The sequence below is a fragment of the Patagioenas fasciata genome, chromosome 19, assembly GCF_037038585.1.
Source record: "Patagioenas fasciata isolate bPatFas1 chromosome 19, bPatFas1.hap1, whole genome shotgun sequence".
NCBI classification, from domain to species: Eukaryota; Metazoa; Chordata; class Aves; order Columbiformes; family Columbidae; genus Patagioenas; species Patagioenas fasciata.
This window is the reverse complement of record NC_092538.1, coordinates 6,489,720-6,506,753: the sequence shown is the minus strand read 5'-3', so window position 1 is coordinate 6,506,753 and position 17,034 is coordinate 6,489,720. Positions and strand designations below refer to the sequence as shown.

General features: G+C 41.7%; 1 protein-coding gene and 1 long non-coding RNA gene across 3 annotated transcripts; one reads left to right on the top strand and one right to left on the bottom strand.

Moving 5' to 3' along the window:
* Positions 1 to 6,482: 6,482 nt before the first annotated feature.
* LOC139829398 (uncharacterized) lies at positions 6,483 to 12,472 on the bottom strand. Its single transcript, XR_011741875.1, has 3 exons — positions 12,293 to 12,472; positions 8,185 to 8,499; positions 6,483 to 6,658 (listed from the first exon to the last, which is right to left on the bottom strand). It is a non-coding gene; the product is annotated as an uncharacterized lncRNA (long non-coding RNA).
* Positions 12,473 to 12,551: 79 nt separating this feature from the next.
* Positions 12,552 to 15,941, top strand: IFT22 (intraflagellar transport 22). 2 transcript variants are annotated; one of them, XM_065853409.2, is made up of 5 exons: positions 12,552 to 12,665; positions 13,020 to 13,099; positions 13,222 to 13,311; positions 13,970 to 14,172; positions 15,065 to 15,941. In XM_065853409.2, the coding sequence occupies exons 1-5, from the start codon at positions 12,627 to 12,629 to the stop codon at positions 15,211 to 15,213; spliced, it is 561 nt and encodes a 186-aa protein (XP_065709481.1). In that variant the 5' UTR covers positions 12,552 to 12,626; the 3' UTR covers positions 15,214 to 15,941. The 2 variants fall into 2 exon arrangements, with proteins under 2 accessions (XP_065709481.1, XP_071672943.1); XM_071816842.1 differs by having other exon boundaries at positions 13,931 to 14,172.
* The last annotated feature ends 1,093 nt before the right edge of the window (positions 15,942 to 17,034 follow it).

Sequence of the window (17,034 nt, the reverse complement as noted above, 5' to 3'; positions counted from 1 at the left end):
GAAGCTCTTTGTAGTCTTCAAGTCTTAACTGTCCAAGAGCATTTTATTTTTCAGTTGCATGCAAAATTTGCTGCTTCAGCCTTCACTGACTTTGCAAGACCCTAGGAGATATTAAACACAGGTGATTAGACAAGACATGATTCTGGCAAATTATTAGAGACATCTGTAGGAAGCAAACGTTCTTCCTATTTCATGAACAGAGAGACTGGAGACCAGAAGTCAAATGACTTTGCTCAAGACTGTAAAGAGCGAAAGGCAGAGCCAGAAATAGAGCTCAGATCTCCAGGCTCCCATTACTTCTGCCCTGTCCCTAATGCACGCTTGCTTCTACTCTGTATGGCTGATTTAAAATGAAAATGAAGAATTAACTTCCAAGCTGTTTTTGGAAAGAGAGAAGAAAGGGTGATATTGTCTACTGTAAGGGGAGAATTAAAGATGACATTTCATTTTAGTCATTTAGATATGCATAGTATAATCAAACACAATAGCAGTAATAAATGAATATTCTTTCTCCCCACGGTGCTTACGAGTGCAACATATTCTAACAATTTCTCAAAACTATGTTGATAAATTGGAAACACAGTGATGGAGGTAAAAAAGATGGCCAAGAAAAACATAATTCATGCAATTTATCAGAAGGACTAGCTTTGAGAAGAGAACCCTTGAAATCTGAGCAGTCCTATTCTTATAAACCAGACATACTCTATTTCAAAATATAACGCTACACTTTTTATGCCTGTGCATAAGCATGTTAATTAAAGATTTGCCCAGGAACTCAGGGCTAAATAAATCATTTGGATGTATTTCACCAACTCTGTTCAAGGTGGAAGATGCAGGGTGTGTACTGGAAAGCCACAGTGCATGGAAGCACAGGAGGAAATAGTTTAGAGGCAAAGGCCAGGTTTTCAATTAACCAACCGTATTGACTTTGCTATCACGAAAAAGCAGTCCCCAGAGGGTGTTCCTCCCCCACACTGCTCACCTTCCATGCCAGTGACAGCCTTACACTGTCACATCAGAAGATTAATCCATTGGACTTGTGTGGGCACACAGTTTCACATGATCAGGAGTAGCTTTAGGCTTCCCGGTCCATCGGGCATACCTGGAACATGAGACATCAGAAACTGTTCTGTGAAAATATCTATAATGTCTTTAAACATATAAACTGCATGCAAGCCAGGCAATAAATTAATTGGATGGAAATACAGATGCTAAAAGAAACATTCAAAGTTTAGTCTGATTTTTGTTCAGTTGCAAAAGAAAAAACAGTAGAACGATACAGCAAAAGAGGGATTTGTTTTCTACAATGTTTTCAGGTTGAAAATTGGCTCAAAAAGGTAGAAAAGGACTGGCATAACTGTAAGCAGAGCCTAGCCCCAGAACTGCAATGCCATCTCAACTGTTCAGCACCACTTGCAGTAGTTAGCTGAAAAAAGAGAGAGTCACAATGTTGTTAGAATCATGGCAAACAAATTTTGAAATGCCCATTCCTTGGATTTTGTAAGTACACTCTTCTTGTGGGTACTAAGAGGAGACCAAAGGAAAAGCAGTTTGTTCTAGTTCATAAAACCTTGTGGAGCTTTAGAATTATTAAGTGTCCTTTTGAAGTCAGAAAGAAGTCATTGACAGGACCATCTAAAACAAAAAGAATTTGGATAACCCCCTTGTAGCTTCCCAAGGAGGTTATATTAATCCATTGTGGTATAAAAAAATAGTCAAGAAACCCTGGAAAATTAGAAGAGATGGGTAAGAGCTTCATAACAGTAAGAGTTCAGGATCTTTATGATAAGTTAAAATGTAAGATTACTAAGGTTATTGTAAACATGTCTATTACAAAACCTGAGCCAAACTGAAAATTTTAGGTGACTGTGGTGTTTTTCCTTTTAAGCTGGAGGTAGCTAGTGTGTGAAGATTTCTTGAATTTGACTTGGAATAAATCAATCACAGCTGAACTGAAAATAGAATAGAACTGAACAAAGTGTCACACTTAGACAAACAGTTTAGCATACAGTAAACATGACAGGCAGTGATACTGTCTGCAGCACAAGAAATGAGCTGGAAGTCATGACTTTGACAAAATTAATTGACCTTAGATGAGAACCTGTTCCATTGCTTCGTGCTCTGCACTGGTAGCTTTTCTTAACATCCCACCTCAGTCTTCTGTTGCAATTTAAGCTCTTAATGTCTTAATTGCTCCATTATGGATGTAGTAATCTATTCCTCTTCTCTGTGAACAGACTTTCAATTCCTCAAAGTACTTTTAAAAAAGATGTTTTAACACCCCTCTTTGCCTTCCAGAAGCAAAACAATGCCAACATCTTCAGACTTTCCCTGTACGACACGTTACATAGTTCTGATTCTTTTTTGGTATTCTCCTCTGGACTTTCCAGCTGGTCTACATCGATCTCACAGTATGGTACCCATAACCTATACTTCTGGCCAATACCTCTGCCCTGCTGAGGATTTGCCTTTTTGACATCTGTACATCATTGTTAATCCATGTTTAGTTTGGGATGCTCTACCTTTTCTGCAGAACTGCTAGCCTGGCTTTCCCCCATCCTGTAATTGCTATTTAAAATGATTCCTGCCAAAGTAAAGTGCCCTCCAGTTGTCCTTAATGAGTTTCATCTTATTTTATTCAGATCATATCACCAATTTGTCAAGATCACTTGAAATTCTAATCCTGCCTTCCAGAGTTCTTGCACTCAGCTCCAGCTTTGCCTCATCTACAGATTTAATAATCACGCTCCCTCTTCCATCACTGAGGTCACTAAAGAAAACACCGGGAGGTCTGTCTCCATGTCTGTATTCTCAAACTATGTTCCTGTTCATTAACTGTTCATTAAACATTATTCTGTCACTGAGGGCTGCCTGCTTGCTTCATGCTGTACAGGAGATAAACACTGAATTTATAAACTCTCCAGACCACAGATGGTCTTGAACAACAAAACAAAGTATTTATAACTTGCAGTGGAAGGAGATACCAGATATCAGGCTGCAATTTTCAATGGAGTCACTGATTATAGGATATGGAAATTCACTGGTGTCCAAATGCTTTAGATGATTTGAAAATCCATCCTGAGTCATGGAGTCTCTATGAATCTCAGAGAATAAAGAACTTCAATGACCAAAGAATGTCTCTTTTGGGGCTCTGGCCCTGAAATCCTCCTACTTCTCTCAGTTTCCCCATGGACCCAGGTTGCCCAACGTGAGCAAATCAACATGAACAGTAGTCTGAGTTCTCCTTCTGTATTGTGCAAGTCACATAAAAGGCAGTGGGCTCACTCCCTTCCTGACAAAATACACAAGTAACGGCACACAAAACAGATAAGAAAGGATTTATGGAACTATGGAAATAAGCATCCTCTTCCCAGCTCTTGCACACACCAGAGGTTGTGCCACTTGCCTTGTGGAGCCAAGGAACAGATGAACTGGGGGGATGCAAGTGGGGACACTGGAGTCCTCTTCCCTCCACACAGCAAATCCATATGCTCCATTCATATTTTTCCAGCTTTTATTGATTTTTTTCAAATCTCCTAGGAACCTCCCCTGTGGGCCATGACAATGAGGCCTAACCACAATAATCTGCTTTTCTTAGCTGGCTTTCACAGGCACCCTCAAAGCTGCCTATAGTCCTTCAAAAGTTTGTGGGCTGAAAGCTGAAAATCGCTGCACTGTATCCATTGTACACAGACCACCACCTCCACAGCACAATTCTGCCCAGCTACAATCTGAAATTGCCTCCAGTATTTTCATCTTAGCTATCAGCAATTAAGGGAGATTAACAGCAGCCATACACTTTCTCCCTCTTCCCTCCTCCAGCCTGTCCCGTCTGTCTCCACACTGCCAACTTCTCGCCAGTCAGTGCCTTCCCGCAGCTCCTTTGCTGGTGCTGGTCCTCAGCACCCAGGCTGCAGGACCTTCGAGCTGCTCCCTGCTGCAGGTGTTCCCCAGGGCCTGCTCCAGCATGGCTTTCACTGCCTCACTGTGTTACTTATTTCACCTTACTCTGCTCTAAATCACTGTCCATCTCAATTCACGGGATCCCACTGGTAACTAACATGACACACTTATTGGAGCATTCACATGAGCCTCTCCCTTGTCTGTCTTCATTCTTTTCCCAAGATCCTATTTTTTAAATTAAGTCTCCTTGTTTTCATAGATTGAGTCTCTTTCAATATGATTAATCCCCTTCATTATTTTAAAATCATTGACTGAATCACAGCAAGATTTCTTTTTAAACAAGATAATACCAAAGCTCTTTAGTCTTGCTTTATAACTCAGAGCTGAAAGGCACAGTATTATTCTCATTTTCCCTGCTTTATCCCCTTAATCATATCCTTCTTAGGTAGAGTGAGCAGTACTGAAACAAGCTCTCTCAACAAGAACTCACCAGTGTTTTATGTAATAACACCAACACCTTCTTGATATATACTCTGTTCTTACCGTAATGCAACCCAACATCCTGTCCAGTTGTTGGAGGCTTTTTCTACAGCTGTGTGTTAGGCTGAGAGCTCTGGGGATTATTTAAAGAGAATATTCTCCAGATTTATCAATTTACCTTTATGAACATTTTGCTCTATTCATTCTAAGGGGAGCAATCACTTAAGTAAACCCCAACAGTGTTCAGTGGCACTGTCTTGCTCTTTAGCTGGCTCTCTACCTAATCTTCTCTCTTGACTCTTACAGATTCCTCCATGGAAGCAATAAAAAGGCAACTAAGGTGCTAAAGACAAAAGAATAATTGTAGGCATTAAAGGCTAAAGTCACTGCAAGGCAATTGGATCCAAGTATTTCTTGGCTATGCACATCTACACTAATGCTCACTTAGGTGTTCACAGTATACTGTAATGTCACCACACCTAATGAGCCTGGTATCCAAAATCCACCCCTTTTCCAGGGCCTCTGGGTGGTTTTGTCAAACAAGCTTAGTCTGAGCACCTTCCTGAACTAGCTGCATGCAGATTTCCCTCCCTCCCTCGCTTCCATTTCTAAATGACCCAAACCAGAACTACTAAACTGTACTTTGCAAATATCAAGCCCTGCACACAGAATGCAGATATGTCCTTCACTACAACAAATGCTCTTCATCTCGCTCTGTTTTCTGTGCTGCCTCTGGGAGATCAATCTCTCTACAGACGCAAACCCAATCCCTAAATAATCCTTGGGGATTACACTGGCTCACAACCCCTCATGCCACCAGGTCTCAGGCAGGAAGGATACACAGGCTGTCGGTCTACATCCAGAATCTGGTTGAAGTCCCTGACCTCCCGGAGCCATCAGGCAATCTCCCAGTGCTTCCCTTTATACCACAGGCTTTAGTGCTTTGTTATATATCATGGTTACTGTAAGGATAATAGAAATTGAATTAAAAATATATGGTATAAATAGTAAAAATAATGCCATAAGGGAAGAAAAAAATAAGGAAGATGAGATGTCATCTAAAGAGAGAGATAAATTGTTCCTTTTTTGGCAGAAAGGAAATGGTAAAGTTTGCAAGATACTATGAAATGTTTAAACTGATTGTTGCCACCTCCAATAATGAAATAAAAGCTTTTGACCAGACTAAAGAGATTCTTGGTATGTGATGGACAAGACTTTCAGCCTCGTGGTGTGCCTGGAAAGAAGTGGCTCACAGCAAAACATTTTTTGGCTCAATTCACATCTTGAGTATTTAACTCTAGGATTGTTGAGAAAAACCCAGTGCAGTGCCCCAACTGCAGGTGATGCACAATTTTGCATTGAAAACAGGTGTTCAGCTGGCTGGCTTTCTAGCAGAGCACAGTAGATCTGTCCCACATCTTCTGTACATGATCTCTAGGTAATACTTGCCTTTTTTTCAGATGTTTCAAGAGAATTAGATAATTATTTTCCATGTTCTGAGCCTTCCCTGATCTGACTGACAATAGATTTACAGAGCTGAGCTGTCAGCTGGGCAGAGGAGTCTGGCCAGCTTATAGTGGAGGTGAGTGGACTTTGGAAAAAGCAGCATTGCAGTTCTGGAGCATCTGAGCAAAAGCACAGCTCAGAACATCTGCCCTGGCACACGGTGGTTATGGTGAGTGACTTACTGAGTTGCAGGCTCTGGGTAGGGAAGAGGAGGACAAACAGTCTTGATAACCCGACCATTCATTTCCTTAGGTTTGAAGCTGTGTTAGGTAAAAAGCTACAATAACTGAAGCTCTTCACTTTGTTTATTCATTTTAAATGGCTTCAAGATACAGTTTCTTCGAAGGATCCTGTATAATCAATCTCCATTGTCCTGTATATATTTGCAGAAGATAACAGTTTCATTAAAATATGGTGTGCTATTAACAGCAGTAAATATATAGCCTTAAACCTTAAAATATAGTGCAATTAAATAAGAAATATGAACCTAAGGAGGTTAAGTGCAATCAACCACTGACATTTACATTTGATTTGAATTAAAAAACACACACAGAGGGAAATAAAGGGCCTCCGTATGTACTTGGATAACAGGAAATCCCCTGGATGTAAAAACAGTGAATTTAAGAATGGAGAATATAAAGGTCTAGTTCAAATTAAAGATTTTATGACTGAGGACTCCATTAAATCTTTGAACACTTACAGTAAAGAGTTTGGAATGCTTCCAGTCCAATTCTTTATGTTCTCACAGGTGACAGATTATACTCCTGAACTTTTATAGCAAAAGAAAGAAAGAGTGATTGTATTAATCCATCTAAATCTGGAGCTTGCTAATTAAGATGAAAACTATAACAATCTGTGCATAGGTGAAGCATGGTATTTTTATAACCCAGCTCAAGAAAACATTACTAGCCAAGCCAAAAGCAGAAGATTTAAGTTTTCAAATTATTGAAGAACTATGAAATAACGAACCATTCAATACTACATGATCAACTACCTGTACTAAATATGAACTCTTCTATAGTACTCAGTCTACTTCACTTTTTATATTTCCAAGACATTCCTCATGGTGTTTAAATACACAGTACAACATGCTGCTTCTGACTGTACCCCTACCTGCAGAAAGACAAGGATTTTCAATTGCAGCAAGTCCACAGCGACAGGCCACGTTTGGTCAAAGTTCTGGTCTCACACGGATGTGTATTTGTAGCCATAAGATATTAAGAAGAACATTTCAAATGAGGAGTTTGCAAGTGAGTCAAGCATTGAAAATGGGTGTACTACTTTTCCCAGGCATCAAAGGAAATCAAAGGAAAATTAGCAAGGCTACAGATTTTAAAGTGGAGGGTGTAGAGTTAAACATTCAGCAGTATTATCCAGGTACTTAAGCAAAGAAGCAAGGATTTGAGGTCTTGTGCCAGACTCCTCAAAAGATACTAATTACTGGTATAAATCTGTTGTCTCTGATGGCATACTGCCAAGAGGTAATTGAGCCTTAAATTAAAATGAATGTGAGACATCTGAAAAGACAGCTGATTTGGCCCAGGGTGTTCACAGAAACATAATGCCTGAAAGGGCCGCAAGGTTAAGGAACTCCCGTGTTTGGCCATAAACGCCAAAGCAACACAAAAGTCAAATCAGAGGATGAAAATGAGAGAAAACAATATCTTCCTGTCAGTAGCATCTCCTCTCCTATAGGACCACATGGCAGTCCCTCTAAAGATAATACAGGCTTTTCCACTTGCTTTCTATGAAATCATTGAGGGTCTGACCTTGAGTTAATATTTACATTAGGCAATGTTAATAAACGTAGGCTCTTTCCAGACCAAGCCGGGTGGCACAGCACAGCTGTCACTAAGAAACAAAACTTACTTTGAAATTTTATATTCAAAAGAAAAAGCATAGGGCTCTAATAGAAGAGGTTCCATGAGCCTTTGTGACTCACAAATAACAATAAGCCTTTGATTGTCATTTCAGTACCTTTTACTCTACCCCCTATGGAACTGCTTTTACTAAACATAAAGAAAAGGTTTTCGCCCAGCCCAACAAGGCTGCCATGCTCTCTTCTATAAGTAAAGGGTGCCCAACACATCATGGCACAATATTTCTCATTTCTCACCATCAGGCTGTATTTATCTTTGACTGCTCTCACAAACAGGTATTGAGAACACCAAACTTAAGTTCTGACTAATGGCATGACTATACACACACTTTAATTCAATGTACATCTGCACAGTAGCCATAAGTAATGGTCCCATCCTTGTCTCACTTGGCCACGTCCCCACTGGTCCTCATTACCTTCTTTCCATCAGTACCAGGTTTTTGTGCAGTTATGCAGTGAACAGGTTCATGAGCTGATTTTTTTTTTGTTTTTCCAGAGGCATCAGACTAATTTTCAGTTTAATCCATTCCATCTAAACAGGTGATTGGAAGGAAGCTAAACAGAGAGCTGAGGATGTGGATGGAGGCAATACTGCTTTGAGTGGGTGGTGATCCAAGCTTATGTCCTATGTGAAAGAACATCATCCACGGCATCAATCACGAGTCCAGGCTCCGTCAACAGGCAGTGAAGTCTCTCCTAAATAGATGCTTCCACAGGGTAATTCAGAATACCTAAACCAGAAGCCTAAAATTAGACAGCATGAATATGATGAGACTATAATGTCTCAGTACTGTAATTCCCATGAAGAGTTGAGGCTTTATTTACAAACGCAAATGATCTGGGCTTTAGCAGAAATACTGTTGCTTAATGTTTTTTTTTTCCATGGAAAAATTGAATCTTTCCCCTGTGAGGGGGAAAGAAGACCCTCTGAAGGGCTCTCCTGCTAACACAATAAACATCTGTGGGTTCTTTCCTCTCAAATGCTATTTTTCTAGGAGGTCCCTCTCTGATGAATTAGCATTCCCAGTAGACCATGGCAAACAATCCTGCACACCACATCTTAAGAAATGGCCCTTCTTGGAACAGATCGGTTTGGTCTGCCTTAACGCAGGCAAGTTAACACCACATTATCAAATGCACTGAGGTCACTAACCTCCATCAGATGATCTGCTTGATCCTTTTCAGACAAAATAAAAAAAGCAGCTTGGATTCCTTTACGGAAATCTGAGTGCTCCAAGCTGGAAGCAGCAGGCTCGGCCACTCTCAGCCCACCCACCTACAGATCAAGATGGACTGGAACAACCTCCTCCATGAGCCAGAAAAGTGAAGGGGGTTGGGAGGTGGGAGGAAGAGTTTCGTATTTCATCTACCACTTTTAATAGAAAACAGAACATGCTGGGGGGTTGAAAGGAAAATGGCAAATCCCTGAAGATCCTAAGTGTTGGCCTTGCAAGTCAAAACTGTCAATCACACCGTGTCCCCTCCAACTAGTACTTCTTGAAGGGAAGAAAGAGGCACTGGACTGGCATGTTCAGCCACTAGGTGTTACTGTTGCTCCACAAAACATGATCAGAGCAACCACTTCAGAATATGCAAAGTATCTATTGGAGACACCATCTGCAGCTGTATCTTAAGATTTAAACAGTAGAAACTAAGTCCTACCTCTGGATTAATGTATTGTGACTCGAAAATCAGAGCACTTTGGTGTGTTTTCCTGGGGTGGTCATGGAGGTAGACTGCTGCTCCCTGTGGTTTTTTTATACAATACAGCATAAATGGAGCAAGTCAAATTCATCCCTTGGGAACATCCACTGACTTTGATGAAGGTACATGAGGAAAATTTTAGTGCTTAAGGTGTCACTGAGTTCATGTTCGCTGGTCAGGAAAATACACTGGCCACCGAGTTGTCTGCATCCCTGGCCACCGCTCGCACTGAATCTCAGAGGCATTTTAATTAATCCTAGATCTGCTGTCAGCCAAGTGGGTTCCTCAGGCAAGTCATTTAACATTTCTCTGCTTTTGGAAATAAAGATCCTCATCTCCTCTGGCAAGGGCTTTGAGACCACAGATAAATCAGAGCTGTAGTCCTTGGCGATCTGTTGGCATGAACCACGCAACAGGTTTTGCATGAGCTTCTCCTATGGATTCCAAAATAGATTTTCTGAGATAAAGACTGAACTGAGCACTTATCCCTCCTTAGTAACCACTTCTAAGTGGAACAGACTCATAATAAAGAGCAGCACCCTTTATCTACTGCTCCCATCAATGCACCTTATTGTCCTGTTTCCAGGACAAACAAACCAAACAGGCAGAGTGTTCCTTCTCGTGGGAAGTGTTGCCATGTGGTTGTACTTCTAACCAAGGCATTATTTTCACACACAACTTAATTGGACTGCTCTAGGGTATGTTTTCCGAAGTTTGGGAACATTGTTACAATACATTAAACAAAGTACCAATTCTCAGCCACAAAATCTTATGAAAGATTTTTTTTGAGTTGTTTTCATAGGAAAAATTGTATACGCCACATTAAATGAAGTATAACGCAAACTTAAAATACTATTCTCCAAAAGACTGAATGATTTGCAAGGCTAAAGTATTAATCGAAAGGTGACTGGCACTATTTACTGCTGCTTCCAGTTAAACCTGTGGGCCTCTACCTTGGAGGCAAAGTCCTCTTATCTGCAATTTGGACAACAAGCATCACATGTCTTGATACAGCAATCAACGTGTCTCATAGTTTTGAGGTCTCATAGACATTTCCATAGTGAACAACAGTTTTATTGAAATATTGTTGCTAGCCTGCAATTGCTTTTGGCTTTTGAACGAAAAAGGAGGATCTGTCCATGGAGAATCATCTGGAGATGATTGTTTTTGCTTGCTACCAAAATATTATGGTGGAAAAGCAGCCATCTAATAAATGCAAGACTTATAGACCATTACCAGTATAGTCTGGAAGTAATTCACTTACTGTTGGAGTTTTCTCTCTGCTGCAGTCTAACAAAGAGTTTTAAATAAGTGAAACAAAATGGCCTTGCTGATTTGTGCACGTGTACTGTCTACAAACAATACATCAATAATTCACATAACTTTACCCATATCCCTAAGGCAGACACTGATAACATCAAATGTACCTAACTTAGATGCCTTTGAAAACATCACCATAAGTGGCTTGGCAGCTTATTTTCCACTTTCCAAAGTGACTTAAAACTCTAAATCATGTGGATAAATCCCAAAATTGCAGCCTTAGTCAGCTGTGCTCTCCCTACTCTTCAGTGGCTAATATAAACACACAAAGACCCTATCCTACACTTCATCTAAAAATTAATCCCAATTGCTTTCTGGGCAGCTGCACAAACAGCCAGATCTACCCAGTTTCAGTTACCTCTTATTCTTTTTCCCCTCTTCCGTGCTGCTGTCTACAATAGGATCCTTTATACCACATTTCTCTTCATGTGCTAGTGGATATAGCAGCTAATAACATGTGCCAGCTAATAAGAAAGGTTGTCCTAATTTCTTCTGTCAGGGTCACACTTTTTGTCTTTCTTTTGGAAGTTAGTAGGTCTGAAATGTGGAAAACAAACTAGCAGCAGAAATTATTAACTATGAGTTGTCCCAGTTCATTGTGAATTTAGTCATGAATCACACGTGGGCCTTCACCAACACAAAATACACATCCAGTCTGCTAGACCAGAATTAAAGCCAGTGCTAAGTACAACTACCATTTTTTCATTGTCTTTGTCCCACCAGCCTGAAAACAAAGGGTTTTCCAAAGTATAGAATACTGTGTGAATGGTGCGATGCTACTGCCACACCAAACCATCCTGAACTATCCCTACATGAGGTGTGAAACAGCAAATAAGCCAACAGTGCAACATAAAAGGCTCTACCCCCTCAGTGAGAGCAGAGCAATTCTGGTTCACATTTATTAATAGTACTAGTAATAAACATTTACATTATGGTAGCGCCTAGAGGCCCTATTTGAACGCTCATCTAAAACCGCTATTGTACCTGGGCACTAAACAGCTCTGCAGCAGCACATCTGTCTGCCAGATGCTTTTTTTCTTAGAAGCCGCAATTTTAAGAAGTCTCTTGCTTCCACTAACAAGCCTTAATAAGAAACTTAGCGAGCTTATTTCATCATCCATCTAAGGAGAATCTGCAGTTAAAATCACAATGGAACTACAGGCAAGGACAGCACTTCTCAAGACAGTGAGGGACACCAGCGCAGTGCATGAACACAGTGGGATTTTTAAGCATGTTTAGTATCTGTTGGCCTGATTCTTGCTTTCCAGACGGCAAAAAGGCCGAGGGGACGCCTCTCCCAAAACAGTGCGGGCAGGAGGATCCGCTGCCAGACCTGCCCGACGGACACAAAAGCCGGCGGTTCCTCAGGGCACACTGGGTCGGGTTTAAAGCTGTACGGGCGCTGCAAACGGCGCGCGGCTGGCACAGGGCTCGCGCCCGGCGCTGCGGCACCGCCGGCTCCCTCAGGAGAGGCCCGGGGCAAACGCACCACCAGGATACCTGAGAGGCCGCGTCCACCTCCCGCGCCACAGGCGCTGCTGTGTGTGAGGAGAAGAGGAACGGCAGCATCCGCGGGCGGCTCAGCCGGGCGGAGGAGCAGGGATCCAGCGGGACCCGGCCCCGCGGACGCTCCCGGCGCCTGGCCAGGTGCCACCTCAGTCCGGGCGAGCGGCGGTGAGGCCCCACGTGCGCACCGCCCCCCCCCGGCACGTGACGGCGGCAGAGCCAATCGCAGCGCGCCTTCTCCCGTTCCCCCCGCCCTCTCCCCGCGGGCAGCGCGCTACCGTTGCTGGGCAACACGCGGGCGGGAGGAGCCGGCCCGGCCCGCCCCGCCATGCTGAAGGCAAAGGTGCTGCTGGTGGGGCCCCGTGAGGTGAGCACGGCCCGGGCCCGCGGGGGTTTCCTCGGCCACCTCCCACCGTCTCCGAGGTCGTATTTACCTCCGCCCCGGCGCCCTGACCGCCCTCCCGCAGGCGCGCGCCTGCCCGCTGAGCGCCGCGCTCCCTGCGGCCTGGCTCAGGCGGGCCCGCTGGCGGCACCGCCGGACGGAGTGTGCGGCTGTGGAGATCGGGCGGGGGAGTCCCTGGAGGCGGGAGGGAGAAGGGGGCAGGCCTGCATGCGCCTTAGCTGAAGGGACAGCAGGCTGCTTGCATGAACACTCTTCTCTTTATTGTGGCTTTGGCAAATTAAATTCCGACGAGTGTCTCTGATTCCTGCTCTCTGCCAGTCGGGGAAATCGGTGTTGGCAAATTTTGTTTCGGAGAGCACAGAAGGAATCGGCAGCTACAGCCCGACGCAAGGAGTAAGGTGAGCGAAACCTGGCAGTGTGCGGACTGAACCAAACCCCCGACAATTGCCCCCCAGAAAGTCCCGCTCTGGCAGTGGAGGAGTGTAGAGTGATAACATCGTATATTCACTCATTTTTACAGGATCCTGGAGTATGAGAAGCCGAGCTTGAATGGTAACAGCAAAGGAACTGGGTGTCGATTTGAGTTGTGGGATTGCAGTGGTGATCAAAAGTAAGTCCGCATCATCCTTACTCCAGGCTACGTAATTCATAACAGTGCTGTTTACATAGAATATTCATACTTAAGGCCTAAAACCAATGATCTTTTTGAGATGAAGAATATTCACGCCTCTTTAGCCCATTGCAGTTTTTTATAGCTTTCTGCTATAAAGCATCTAATACTAGGGATTCTCTGCCATAATCTCAGCTGATGCTGAACTTTGTTTTGGTTAAGGACTGAATATAAGAATAAAGTCCATAGCTCCTGGAAAAAAGTTACAGGTATAGGAGACAGAAGCTCACTCTGTAATTGCCTTTGTCTCCTTTAAGTTATTATGTGAGTGGACTTCAAACAATGTATATATATGTGACTGAAGCCTTAATTTCCAGGAGATACAATCAAGAACTGGACAGTTTTTAGGGAAAAAGTTCAAATAAGCATTTGACCAAATACTACATTGGTCAGCAAATCATGGGACCAACTAATGTAATAGCTAAGTCAAAATATTTGCAATATGATAGATCACTGGCAAGATTATTGATGTTATAATAAAGAAAAAGTACTGAAATGTGTTCTCAAGGAAGCAAAAAGAAAACTTGAGGATGTTTGATTGGATGTTTCTGTTTTCCAGCTATCACTCTTACCATTTTCCATGCGTCTGTTTTTCAAGGTTTGAAACATGCTGGCCAGCTCTGATGAAGGACACTCATGGCGTAATAATCATCTTCAATCCTGACCTGCCCAGTCACCTGAAAGAAATTGAAATGTGGTACTCCTGCTTTGTGCAGCAGCAGCCACTGCTTGATAGTCAGTGTCTTCTGGTTGCACATCACAAGCCAGGCAGTGCGGGGGACACAGAAAATCTGTCCTTGGGTAAGAAGATGGAAAACTTGATCTGTAACTCAGTTTTTTATTGAGCTATGTATCTTTAAAATTTTTCATACCTTGTGGCTTGCATTTTTCATTTAAATCTGCCAATCAAAGAATACTAGAGTGCTTTGCAAAACCAGAAATAATGAATTTCAAAGGTCATCTAGAAGGTGAACAATATTCCTGTTTCACAAAAGGGAAAGTAAAGGCAAGAAAAGTTTGAGTGACTTCTTGGAATTAGAATTCCTGTAGCCATATGTCATCATGTAGTTTGTTCCTTATGTTGAATTTTATCTTTTGTTAATTGACACTTTTGCAGCCATCTAAGTCTGCATTATATTGTTCAAAAGAACAGAAGCCCTTTGAAATAAACACCTAATGATCTTCCTCTCAAAATTAGTAACAGGTACCTTATATACCGCATAATTATTTGCGGCTGTTTATACAAATGAGAACACATATGCCCTCTGGGCAACCTGTTCCAGTGTTTAAACAAATACATATTTATTCTAAGTATTAATATGCTAATACATATTTAACAATATAATTCCATAATTTTGAAGTAACCAAAGAATATCATATCACTTCAGTAGTAAAATTACAGTTCAGTGCTGAATTTTTTGACTCTGCCTAATTGAATGTGAGACCAAAATGAGTACTTTAAGCTTTAATAATAATGTTTGAAAAATTTCATCTAGCAACAAGTTGTACTTGTTTGTAATGCTAACAAGCTATGATGCATTTCTTCTTCGCCTGTTTTATGTTATCTGGGGTATCAGATATTGGATACTACTGAATTCCATCTGGCTTCAGCATGAGATGTCCCATGACCTTGATTGCAAATATTTATTTTATAAAAGGAATATACCTAATTATTTTTCATTTACCTTCAAAGCTTACCCACTGAACAAGCTAAAACTCATACATTCCAACTTGGAAGAAGATCCTGAAGACGTTCGGATGGAATTTATTAAATACTTCAAAAGCATTATCACATTAATAAATGAGAGCAGAGAGAGGGAAGAAATGTCAATTATTTCCTAATATTAAAAAAAATACTGAACAGGGAAGAAAAAGGATTCTTTTTACTTGGTAAGCTATGCTAGCCTGTGAACAGATCCTCACAACGAGAATTTGCCAGCCTATAAACACTTCGGAGAAAATAATGCACAATTTAGGGCTTCACCAGAAGAAAGTAAGTGCTGAAATCAGATGAACTGTGGTGCCAGAGAGATGTCTGCACATCCAGAACTGGGGCAACTTGACCTTAGCTGCACATTAGTTTCATTTGTATCAGAGGTACAGGAAGGTGCTGTTTAACACATTAGTGGGGACCAAGAGATATTGGTATCGGTCATCACTTCAGCATCCCATTTTGTAGAGGTGCTAAGAGAAGAAAGCCTGACAGAACATAAGATTTGTGGAGTTCTGTTGAAGCATCTGAGTCAAGTGCTCATACTAGCGGTGTGCCTGGAGAAGTGACACTTTTGGAAGTCAGAACAAACTGATTGGAATAGAGATCTGGGTAGTCGTTGTGGTGTGGAATGCACATTTTAATGTTCCAAGTTCTCCTTATCTTTCTGTCCAGCATCTGAAGAGAACACATTTCGTAGCTATTGCCTTGGCAAGACAGAGTCAGTTGCAGTCTTTCTCAGGACTACGTTTTTCTTCTATTCCAACAAAAGAAATGTATTGCTGGGGACAATGTTTAGGTCTTTCTGGGAGGGAAAGCACTGAAATTGCAGTGTAGTGCAATACTTTGACCCAATGGAGAAAAAAAAAGTTCTGCATTCTCTAGAGGAGGAGAAGCTGTTTAGAAACTTGTATTACTGTTCCCTGTTGCATTGAAATAAGTGGTTCCATAGATAATTCACTTTCTGATTTGTTTGGTTTCCACTCATCCCTGTTCTTAGAGAGTTTTGCTCTGGCACTTTTTTTGTAACATGCAGTACTAAAGCAATAAAAACATTTTAAAAATGCACCTGTTTTGTTCTCGAACAGAAAGTCAATTAGGGTTTTGTGGAACTCTTATCGACTTGCTTAATTTTTAGTAAGGAAAACCATGATAAATTTGTAGTACATTTCACACTAATCAGCTCCAACAAGAGGTGGTTAGCAAAGCTTGTCACTGACCCAAATAGCCAAAGAAATGACAAATAAAACCAGAAATGTCTATCCATACTGACACACACTGCACACAAATAACCTGCACTGGTCTTTTCTTGGTTGCTTGATGCACTCACAGAATTTGCTGCCCCAGCTTCTTTTCATTGTCTGCTGGCTCCTGTTCTGCTAAAAGCTTTGCTCAGTTCTGAGATGAAAAGATGGGGGTACTGAAAGAAAACATCAGCGAGAGGAAGGACACCAGGAGAGAAAAAGCAAAATAAGCAGCAAGAGATAAAGAGAAAAGGTTGGAGGCAAATAGTGGGAGGTTGGCATTTCAACATTACATTTTATTTATATGACTTTTGAAACAATCAGGCTTTATATGTTTGCAATCAGTGTCGTAGGGTGGTCTATTGGAGGCAGTTATTGGAAAATTCACAGTTTAACTAGAGAACAACTTTTTTACATGCTGCCTTAGATTATTTTTCCTTGTTGCCAGCTGTGTGGTGCTGGAGCCAATAATATACTGCCTTAATAAATTCCATTTTTCCCAACAGCAACATTGTGATATGCACTGGTAAAGACTGGTGTGAAACCCACCAAATATTTTATTTGGAATGTAAACCAGTATTTGGGTGATTCCAGGGTTGGCAGTCAATGAACTCTCCTACTCACCACCTTGCTTCCTATAAAACCAAAGCTGCAAAAACTGGTAGCCCATGGCTTGGACAAGTGTACTCTCTGCTGGGTTAAGAACTG

Coding starts and splice junctions, on each gene's coding strand:
- IFT22 (XM_071816842.1), top strand. CDS start 12,627: ATGCTGAAGGCAAAGGTGCTGCTGGTGGGGCCCCGTGAG. Junction 13,100..13,221: donor AGCCCGACGCAAGGAGTAAG/GTGAGCGAAACC, acceptor TCATTTTTACAG/GATCCTGGAGTATGAGAAGC. Junction 13,312..13,930: donor GATTGCAGTGGTGATCAAAA/GTAAGTCCGCAT, acceptor TCTGTTTTCCAG/CTATCACTCTTACCATTTTC.